The sequence below is a fragment of the Aptenodytes patagonicus genome, chromosome 22, assembly GCF_965638725.1.
Source record: "Aptenodytes patagonicus chromosome 22, bAptPat1.pri.cur, whole genome shotgun sequence".
NCBI lineage: Eukaryota > Metazoa > Chordata > Aves > Sphenisciformes > Spheniscidae > Aptenodytes > Aptenodytes patagonicus.
This window is the reverse complement of record NC_134970.1, coordinates 7,452,613-7,463,691: the sequence shown is the minus strand read 5'-3', so window position 1 is coordinate 7,463,691 and position 11,079 is coordinate 7,452,613. Positions and strand designations below refer to the sequence as shown.

The 11,079-nt window shown below is 59.0% G+C and overlaps 1 protein-coding gene across 1 annotated transcript; it reads right to left on the bottom strand.

Annotated features, from left to right (window-relative positions):
• On the bottom strand, nucleotides 1-8,793 carry PTPN7 (protein tyrosine phosphatase non-receptor type 7). The gene is made up of 9 exons (XM_076357758.1): nucleotides 8,617-8,793; nucleotides 7,985-8,168; nucleotides 7,469-7,553; nucleotides 6,698-6,774; nucleotides 3,853-3,990; nucleotides 2,871-2,981; nucleotides 2,093-2,250; nucleotides 1,104-1,217; nucleotides 1-552 (listed from the first exon to the last, which is right to left on the bottom strand). Exons 1-9 carry the CDS (start codon nucleotides 8,745-8,747, stop codon nucleotides 459-461), a joined length of 1,092 nt encoding a protein of 363 aa, XP_076213873.1. The 5' UTR covers nucleotides 8,748-8,793; the 3' UTR covers nucleotides 1-458.
• Nucleotides 8,794-11,079: the final 2,286 nt, after the last annotated feature.

Genomic DNA, 11,079 nt, shown 5'->3' with positions numbered 1-11,079 from the left:
GGAGAGAGGCTCTGTTTATTTGCAGAGTAATTGTACCAGCTCCGCATCTAACGGGTTAAACATTTCTGTGCAGCTAAAAGGCAAATCGTGCGCCCGGCGCTCACCCAGCTTCAATTCCTCTGCACAGCTCACTCTTCTGGTTGAGGATAAAACGTTGCATGTTTCAAAAGCCAAAGCTTCTTTCCAGGGGTGAAATCTGCCTTGAGCCAGCAGCAACGGCCACCTCGAGCACCCACTGAATCCCTCGTGAACCTGCCAAATCCTGCTGGTCCCCAGGGTCGCAAGGCCACAATCCCCATGGGTTTGCTCGTCTGTGCTCATCCTGAGGGATGCTCATGCTGCTGCTCTGTAGCCCGGTGGCAGCAGTTTGTTTTCAGGTTTGTTTTGGTGGACATGTCCCTGAGGCTGGTGCAGGAGAGGTCGGAGCAGGGAGCCGGCAGCCCAGTGGGAGCCCTGCGCTAGTGGCCTCCTGCCTCCGGCAGCTGGGAAGCGTAGAGAGCTAGTGTGTGATGGAGGAACTGGTACTGCTCACTCGTCTGGATCATCCCACCTCTGCAAGGGAAAGGCAGGTCCTGCTGACATCTCGCCGAAGCCCACAACCCCGTCCCTGGCTCCCGGCTCCCAGGGCACAAATATTCCTGATTCAGCCACCACACCCAGGTATATCTGAAACAGGTGCCAGAGCTGCCCAAAGAGTATTTGGGCTCAGAACCATCGTTGGGCTGTTCAAAATGCGAATTAGCAACTGATTTGGCTCTAATTTTTGCTGGTACTTCTCCTTGAAAAGTGGCAAAATCAAGTGTTTCTGAATTTAGTGGCTGAGCTGGAAGGGGCAGACCAACTGCCAGGTTCAGAGCCGCTCTCCTCTCCCTCACGTCCTCAGGTTCTCAGAGCTACAATAGCCCTGACAGCAAAACCAGCCCGGCACTGGGCAATTGTTTGCTGTCGCTACATCGGCATCTTTCAGCAACCCTTCTGGTTTCCATCAAAAATTGTCCCCATGTCCCCTCACGATGCCTGTCCCCCCATCCCTCCCATATCCCTCCTCCCAGGTTTGGCACCCAGCAGGACCCTCCAAGGAGCAGCCTGCTTTGAGCACCCACCTGTCTATGCGGAGATGGCACACGATTCCCAGGATATCCACCTCCCCCTTGTCCTTCAGCTGCTGGCACCCGATCCTGGTAGCGATAAAGCAGCCCGTCCGGCCGATGCCTGCACTGCGGGACAGACACAGCTGTGCTGAGCACCGACAACGTCCACTGCCTGGACTTTGGTCTGTCCGAGCTGGACATACTCCTGGATTGGTTTGCTGCCATGATTTCTTCCTAGAGGGATGCTGGGGTCCTGGTCCCAGCTGCCAGACCAACTTTCTTAGCCAGACACCAAAAGGCATGGGCTGGCATCACTCTGCCATGGCAAGGGGGTCCTGCTATGTTGCACGGCCCAGCTGAGGCCACTCTGGAAGCACAAAACCAGTCTGTGCTCCCCATCCCTGCGCAGTGCAGTGGTCTCTGCAGCCCCGTCACCTCCCTTCCCAGCTGTGCTCTAAACCCAGGCACCAAGTGGTTTGACCTGGGACAGGCCAGCCTGCAGCATCACATGCTGAGTGTGTTGCACAGGGACAACTGGGCGCTCTGCTCCACTGTCCCCAAATTCACTTAGCAGTGAGAGAAAACACACAGAGGCCACCTCCTCCAGGAGGGCTGCCCTGAAAAAACAGCTTCACATTCGAGCCGCAGGCCATGCTCAGCGGCAGAGGAAGCAGGAGCCTGAGCCATGGATCTGCCATGGGTCTGGTGGTTGGGTCCCGACCCTGCAGAGCTCTCCTGCTCCCACCTCGCTGTCCGTAGAACCAGGTGCAAATCAGATTTCTTTACAGGGCAGTATGCACCATGCTAATGCCACCATCCTGATGCCAGGACAGGAGTTGCTGGTTGAAAAACTGCTATGGGGATGCCGTGCCCTGGGATTTCTGCACCACAGTGGGACCAGCTCACGAACATTCACATGTGGGATTTTTCCCCTCCGGCATTTGCAGACTGACCCCAAGGTGAAGGACACACAGGGGCTCGGGTGAGGGGAAAGCTCTTACCTGCAGTGCACAACGATGGGCCCTGGGCTGGCTGCAGCCTGGAGAGTCTCCTCCACCTTGGACACCAAGTGCAGCAGGGGTTTGGCTGACTCGGGTGTCTGCTGGTCCGGCCAGGAAGGAAAGAGGATGTGTTTGACCTGGCGGCATTCACCTTCAAGCTTTTCCAGCACAGAAGAAAGAGAAATTAGGACGCGGGAGCACGGACTCGCTGAGCTGGGCGAAATGAAGGCATGGAGTCCAGCTCAAGCAGAGGCTGGGCAGCCTGTGCCCATCTCATCTGCTCTCCTCCCAAATCCCTCTTTGAGCCTCTGCCGGACACCCAGGAGAGACACCTGGGCCAGGGACACTGGGAAGTGTCCCATCCCAGAAGACGGGAACAGATGCAGAGTGTCCCAATACTGTCCCCACAGTCCAGGCAAAGCCAGCAAGATCATTTTGGCTAGTGTCAGCCCAGGGTGACTACGGAGAGCCCATGGGGCAGAGCCCAATGACACAGTGCAAACAGCAAAGGGCTAATAGAGAAGCTGTCCCCAGCTGACCCCCTCTCCTCTCCCCTCCAGGGCTGGGTCCTACTCCCTCTCAGCCTCCTCGGGCAGGCAGGAGCTCTGCAGACCCCTCCTCTGGCAGGGGGCTCATAAGACCCAGCTCTCCAAGCCATGAACCCTCTGCTCTCCTGTCACACAGCGTTGCCACCCTACTAGAGAGCTTGAGAGTGTCAGGGGCACTGCCAGGCCCTGCTGGGCTCCCCCTCTGACCCCAGGATGGAGCTCAAACCCACCTGGATAGAGAGATCCCGGACCACATACTCCACGCACTCGCTCACCCCCTGCACACGGATGGTGAAGGGGCCATAGATGCCCTCCTTCTCCGGCCAGTAGTGGACACATTTCTGAAAGAACAAGGCAGGGTTCATGGCTGTGGAGATGCTCAAGGCACCCAGTGGATGTTTGAGCTATGCTTTGCTCAGTGCTCTTGGGAAGGGGCATCACGTGGGGAGGTGTGGGGGAGCGGGGAAGGTGGATGTGGAGTGATACAGAGGGGAAGCTAAGGAAGGGATAGATCCCTCTCCCCCACACCTGCTCCCCCTGCACCTTTTCCCATGCCCTGCCATATGGCTTTCAGACCCCGGGGCCGCACGGCTCTCCCCAGCCCCACAGGAGCTGTGCCATGTCCTGCCAGACCCAGAAGGACCCAGCCTGCCCAGTGGAGGCCACAGGGATGCTGCACCAGCCGGGGACAGAAAGGAGGAAGGACATTGCCAGGAAAGAGAGGGTGAGTTCCCCCAGGCAGGTGCTGCTTGGACAGGGAGCCAGGGATCCCAGCCAAAGCACAGAGCGGCTGCCACGCAGGGCACAGTGCTGCCGGCTCCCATCCCAGCCTGGATCTACTGGCTGAGAGCTCCCAGCCTAGGAGGAGAGCTGCTCGGGGCTGGAGGGACACTGCTGACTGCTGCCTCTGTTCCTTCTCCCAGGGGTTGCCCTAATCTCTTTATCCTATTATCCAGCTGGTAAAGCATGCGCAGAGCACGAGAGGCCACATGAGGAGGAGAGGCTTTGCTGGATGGGCCCAAGGCTGCAGCCCTGGGGCTCTCCTCCTCCATGTGCGATCGATCGGGGGTACCCTCTGAGAGGAAAGCAGAGAAAGCAAGCAGGTGCTCAGACACCACATTTGGTCTCACATAACCCTTTACTGTTGTTATTACCCCACCCTTTGCTCCTGGCTGGGGTGCTGTGCCTAGGCCTGGGGAGGGACAACAGTACCTCTTTGCGCTCCTGGAGCTTGGTTATCATGACAATGAGGGGCGCCTCCTCCTGCCACACCATCTCCCAGAAGTCGGCCACGGTGTTCAGCATGGGTCCCTGGGTGGCAATGTACTCCCGGGGCCGCCCCGCGTAGCCCTGCCGAGCACATGGTCCATCAGTGATGCTGGGAGGGACCCTGTCGTGCAAGGGGAGCCTGTCTCCAGGCTTGGTGCTTGTCTTTCTCTGCAGGTGAGAGGCTGAGCCATTTGGGCTATTTCCTACTAAACCTGTCCTTGAAATGCTTTTATAGACCTGATCAGGAACTACCAGACATCCTCTCCATCCTCTCAGTCCCACAATCCAGGAACAAACCCATGGAGCAAGCCATGTGCACCCAAGCTCCTTGCAAACATCCCCAGGTTATTGGTGTGACGATAGCTGGTGTGATGGACACCTTGGCGAGGCAGAGCTCATGCAGGGAGGGCGCTTCTCTCCCAGTCCCAGCTGGGTCCCACCAGTGCTGCCTCCCCGAAGGGCTCAGGAGGGGACGCGGCAGTGCCCAGCAGCGGGAAGGCTGGGTCTGGGAACACCTGGAGGGGTGGTTGGCACAGGCCCCTGCCTTGCCTCTGCCCCAGACTCTGTTTCACAGCTCCAAGCATCCTCTGCCTCCATGGTCACTTCCTCCCGCAGTATAAAATTGCCAAAGAAATAGAAAAGGTTGGAGGTGCTCTGAGTCCTGCTCAGCTCCTGCTTCACACCATGGCCTCATGGGCAGTGCTGCTGGCCCAGCAGAGGGGAGAGCGTGCAGCGGCAGCAGGCAGGAGCTGGAGGGCAGGCACAGGCAGAGGTGTGGGAAAGTAATGAGGTCAGTAACATGTTACTCCAGCTCCCAGCTGCAGATGCAATTTGGCAATAGAGCAAGGAGTCAGGGACCCAGCTGAGGATGCCCTGGGGATGCTGGAGGAGGCACCCACAGCACCCACAGCTTTTGGAAAAGCAAGTACACAGCACTCTGGGAGGAGCTTTATGTTTTTGTCAAAAGAGATCTCAGTTAAAAATGCACCTAAATCCCTGTGATTTAATCCAGGTCTTTCTGGCAATCCTGTTAACAGTTTGGTCCTACAAGAAGTTGCGCTGGCCCAGCCAAGGGGCAGCAACATTTTCAGGAACTTTTTGTATAGCCCTTTTCTCATGCCTCAAGATTATTTCTTTTTCCTAGGAAACATGATTTTCCATTCAGAAGGAGACTTGCAGTAAGACCTGGAGGTGTCAACACTGGGAATTTCCCCCCACCTGCTCCTCGTGCTCAAAAACATTTCATGGGATATGGTCAGCAGGAAAAACATTCAATTGCAGGTGGGGGCTGATGTGATCAAATACCTGCAGAGCTCTTCCAGACTCGCCGTGCCTCCCAAGCACGCCAGAAGCAGGCTGGGTTGCTAATTTGCTGATGTGCCCATAAATTCCTGCACCGTGACACCCTTGGAGAGGTAAGTGGAAGGAAGGGGTCAGAAAATACCGGCTCCACACAGGGATGTGTGAGCACACGTGCTCAGGTGTGTGCAAATATATGTGCACATGTGTGTGAGATAGGGAGGGGCAGTGTTTGTGCATTTTTGTTAGCACTCGTGTGAGATGGAGAGTATGCCACATGCTCACGTACACAGTGATGCATATGGACAGGGTGATGGGGTCACCCGATGTGAAGCTGCATGCTGCCAGGCTACCTCAGGAAGACTACTCTAAAAGTAGTCCTCTGCTGCCCACGTTCAAACCCTCATTTGGACCAGCAAGCCTCCCCACAGTTTTAGGCATGGTGCTCCTGTGTCCAAGGTCAGACTTTGACCCTCACCGCAGGATGCTGGCAGCTCACACCGCTGATGCCTCGTTGGTTCACACCCATGAGCACCATCAGAAAAGAAACGCTACTAAATGCCCTCCAGCTCCAACCTGCGCCCTCAGACCACCTTCCAGGGGTCTGTCCATCACACCAGAGGGCACTTTTGTGGGCTACTTTTCTGACTCCCACATTCCCACACTCTCCTCGCTGCCACACACCCAGAGTGGCTGTGGACCCACCCCTGCTCCCCAGTGCCCCTGGCCTGTCCCAAGGGGAAGGATGCTGAAATGAGATGAATTGCTCAGAAAGAAGCCTACCAACCAGGCAAAGCTGGTACCTGGCTGACACAAGAGCCTGTTTTAGGGTGATGTATGGTTCAGCACAAGTGAGACTGCAGCCTGGAAGGGGTCATTTGCACAGGAGGATGATTATCATAAATCAGGCTGCCTGAAGTAACACCCTTGTGTCTGGGGATTTCTCGGTCTCTGGAAAGGGACCCCATCAGGTGTCAAAGATAAGCCATGCCCTCCCCTTCATTAGCTTTCTTCTTGGGAAATTGCAACAAACCCCCTGAGCGGAGAGGAAATTCCTGGATGTATAAGGGTTGAACAGCACCAGGCTGCGATGCTCTGATGACACGGCTTGCGTCCTGTGGCCTTAGCAGACAACGGACTAGTGCATGAGGAAGAGATGGAGAAGCCACTGCGAGGGAGCCCATACGGGTGCTCAACCCACCCAAGCAGCAGGAGCCGAAAGCAGCCACCTTGTGAGGCTTTCCTACCAAAAGGGACAGTGTGTCTGCCCTGCGTGGATGGAGCCACATCTCTGCAGCTCAGAAAGGGGTGGCGAGTTCAGGCTGCTACCCCAGAGCAGCCACAGGACGGTGGGTGACAGTCAGTGCCCCAGTATGTGGGTCCCAGCGTGGCACCTGCAGCACCAAGGAGTTTGCAGCCCGATGCCCTGTGAGCCGTGGGTTGCAGGACCTGGGAGACCACCTGCTCTGCAGCCAGGCAGGACACTCACCGTGATGTAGTTGGCATTTATGTAGCTGTCTTCGTCCTGGTTCCCTGCCCTCCTGAGACAGACCCGGCTCTCAGGATCTGAAAGAAATGGCAGGCATTACCCCAGGGACAGTCTTTTGGAGCCTGACCCTGCCCATCCTCCCTGCCCCAGCTCCAGAGGCTGGAGACTGAGTCCTCCCAGCTCCATGCCATGCTTGGAGCTGTCCGCACCCTCCCTTGGGCCCCTTCTTGCCCTATTACTCCTTCACTACCATGGCAGGGTACAGCCAGCCATGCCCAAACCTGCCTGTACCGCAGTGAGCATGTGGGATAACTCACCCGCCAGGCAATAGCCCCCCAGGGCCCTCCCACAGTGCCTGACTAGAGCCCTAACGAGTCCTCCTAGAATGTTCTCAGCCTTTATACCCCCAGCAACATGCCCTTGGAACATGTAAGGCCCCCACAGTGGCAGGGAGCAACCCAGGCTGGGCTGTCACGCGCTGCACACCCTGGGAATACACCCTGAAGAGTAGCTCCCCACATACCACCCCACAACACAGTGTACACCCCCTGCAACACAGCACTCGGCTCCTGCAACATGGGGAGCAGGAACAAACACAGCAGGAACACCAAGAGTGCCCACCCTGGTGCCAGGGCTGCTCTGAGTCACCCCTCTCCCATGCACAAACATCCATGCACGCACACACACACACACGCACACGTGTGCGCACACACCCCTCCCTGCACATGGCACCTGGGCAAATGTGAGGCAAAGGGATGCAGTAGCACATACTGGGGAGGATGGTTTTGTATCTGTCCTTGGAAGCACGTCCAGGGATCTCCAGCTCCTCCGGACTGACAAAGTTGGGTGGGATTTTCTGCAGGAGGAGAGAACAACTATGAGGAAAACTCCATTGCTGCTGCTTGTGTCCTCTTGTTGTGGCAGAGCTGGTCCCCCAGGCAATGAGAGGCTGGCCCAGGGACCTAGCAGCATCACCAGAGATGTCAGCTCCTGGGATGAGCCCTGTCCTTAGTCCAGATGTGGTGGGACACCTTCCAGAGAGGCCACCTTGGGAGAAGAGCTTGGCACGGGAGGGCAGGACAGGCTTTCCAGGGACGCAAGGGGGACTCGTGTGCACCAGGGCACCCCTCACCCCTGTTTACCCACATTGCCTTCCCTGCCACTGGTGCTGTGGGGCACAGCTGAGCTCGGAGCCTCCCTCAGAGATGTCCACCCCTGCCAGTCCCCCCCACTGCCAGTCCCTGCCATCCCTCATGTGAGGAGGGAGAGGGGAGGGGAACGTCGTACCGAAAACTCCTCCTCGAGCTGTGTCAGGCTCTGGGCGTGTTGCTGGAGCTCCTCTCTCCTCAGCACATGGCTGGATGTCCTCAGGAACTTCAGCGTGATGTCCCGCGGCGTGCAGACAGGCTGGATGGGCTCCACGCTCCCCAGTGAGCTCATGTCCAGCATCAGCGACACGTTGGAGCCCCTTCTGCAAGGCAAAGGGGTCCCTGGCTGACCCTCTGCTACCCTGGGACAGGAGGGCAGCTCATCCTTCCATATCACCAGTTAAAACCACCCCACACCAAGCAAAAGTCAGGCAGAGGATAACAGAGGATGAAGAAAGGGGCCAGGTAGAGACCCCAGAAGACGGGGGGTGGAGGAACAAGGAACTAGCTGGTCATTTCACCTTTTTGCTGGAAAGCTCTCAAAGCACGGTGTCTAGATTTGGCCCGGCCTGGGCTGGGAGGGGTCAGGGCTGCCGCCACGCTCAGACCTGGCATCTGCACAAGTCGTCAGACAGCAGGCTGGCAGGGCCGGAGGAAGGAAGTTTGGGGGAACCCAAGCCCTAGGGATGAGCAGTGCCATGGGTACCCACTGTCTGGGCTGAGATGGGCAGTACAGGTTTCAGGCTGCAGGCACTGTCCAGCCACACTCACCTCTCCTGAAGACGCACGTGCTTCTTGGCAGAGGGACTAGGCTTGTCTGTCTTGTCCATGTCTGCCCTGGCTGCCCAGGTTGTCAGGCTGCCGTTATGAACTCTGGAGCACACCAAGCAGGCTTGTACCATGCTGTGGCAGCCACAAAGCCCTTGTCCTGAAGCACAGGGAGCGGACACAGGGGGCCCTCAGGTCCCGGGGAATCAAGGAGCCATCGGAGGAGAAGCGGCTGGAAAAGAAAAGGCAGATCTGAGAGATACCATGAGGCTGGGTGGACCCCCTGACGGATGGTCCCTAAGCAAGGGACGGGTTTTGGATCCTCAGCTGCCCTGGAACCAGGGCCCCCAGCCCCTGCATCCAGGCAGGTGGCATAGGGAGAGCTCCCAGGACGCCTGCAGCACTGCAGCCCACACAGGCACCCACTGGTGACCCTGGGCATGGTACCGACAGCCATCTGCTTGAACCAAGCAGAGGACACCCATGCCCTGTGTTGGTGGAGCATGGTCTAGTTTTGGGGGAGCCCAAGATGCTCTCCACCTCCATGGGAAGCATACACTGCCGTGTGTTTCCAACTCTTCCCTGGCATGCCTGCTTCGGCCTGAGGACGTGATGGGGAGGAGGGATAGCTGGGACCCACATGAGCACAGCAGCATTCGGCAGGTGAGATGCGGTGGGCTGTAGGCACAACAAGGAGCCTGGCCAGCTCCTGCTGTTGGGCAACACGGGGCCAGGCACCCTCAACAGACTCGCAGCTCTGGCAAGGGAGACCCTGGGACAGCCTCCTCCATCCCACAGGTCTCAGCAACCGTCAAGAGGAAACTGCTTTATCTGGGTGGTTGAGCAAGAGGTGATGGGGTAGCCCAGCTGGAGGAAGATGCCAGGGCTCCAACAGCCACCAGCCCCAGGACAGCCCCTGGCAGGGACGGGGAGATACGGGTGATGCTGGTTCACCTCTGGGCAGAGCTCCTCACAGTGCAGGCAGCACCCTGGGATGGTGAGGCTCCTTCTCATCCCTAGCTCCCTTCATGGGGAGGAGATGGACCCAAAGGGACAGGGGATGCTGCGTAGTTGGAGCACTTGGTGGGCAAAGAGTGGGATCCCAGGTACCTCATCAGCTCAGGGAGGTCCTGCAGAGAACTGGGTCCACACTGTGGCCATGCTGTTTGGGAATGTGGCTAGGGCAGGAGCCGTTCCCCATGACTCCCTGCTGCCTGGTGGCATTTCTGGGGTTGACAATGCCACCGCTGCCACGCACACCATCCCCGTGCCCCACGCAGGGCACCCTGGGGGACCTGTCCCCCAACCAGGTGGGGCAAGAGCAGCTGCTCCCCCGGAGCCACAGCACCAGGGGAGATCCTGGCCAGAGACAGCAGCAGGCTCCAACTCCAGCAGCCGCCCCTCGCACACTGGCCAGAAAACACCTGGGAGATGCCCCAGCCAAGCCCCTGGCAGGCAGGAGGGCCCTGGGAAGAGCCCCAGCTGCCGGCACCTGCAGGGAGAGTGTCCCCATCACCCTGCCCAGCATCCCAGCCCTGCCCAGGGCTGCCCGGCAGCAAGCACATGCCCACCGCCCATGGGCGCCAGGGCCCAGCACTGCCTGGCGGGGGTCCCCTCTCCAGCGGGCAGCATGGGTGGGCTGGGGGGCTGCCTACCTGCTGCCCCGCGGCGTGGGCTCCGTCGGTCCCGGCACAGGCCCGCAGGCGCCGCGCGTGTTGGTCTAACACCACGGTTTGAAAGTGTTCAGGAAGCTGCTTATCAAAGGAGCTGCTGCCTCTGCCGCTTCCTCTCCCTCCTTCTCCCCCACCCTGCCTGCCGCCCACACACATACCGGCCACATCGCCGCAGCTCGGCTCCGCTGGGCCGCCTGCAGCCCCAGTCTCGCTCCCCGCCAGCGAACCCCTGTCTTGCGCCTGTGGGTGCAGCCCTGACTCCCCCAAAATCCTGGGCTGCCTCCATGGGCATCTCCAGCAGGGCCGGTGGGGTGTGCTGGGTGCCCTCTGCAACCGGCCATGGCTGGTGCCAGTGCCAACCCATGGGGCATGGAGGGACAGGCGAGACCCGGCCATGGGACTGGGGCCGCTGGCAGAAGGGTCAAGGTGGGATGCTTCACGTGGTGCAGTGGTGCTGCTCTGGGGACACCAGACCCCATGTACCCCACAGGGAGCTAGGATGAGTCCTCCTGTCCCAGCCACCCTGGCCGTATCCCCTTGCCCGGGCTGTGCACCAGCCATTCCCCATCCCGCTGCAGGGTGAGCCAGGGCTTGGCACCTCCCACCCTCCGTGCCCGGCCATGAGCAGTGTGGTCCTCATGCCATGCCACCATCCCCCTAACCCATGTCTCTGTGGGTGCCACCTGTCACTCCTCTGCACCCGGGACCATCCCTGGGCACCTTGGGGGAAGACACATGGGCTCCCCCTCCCCAGCAGGGCACGGAAGGGGGTGTATTTGGGGAGGAAGGTCCC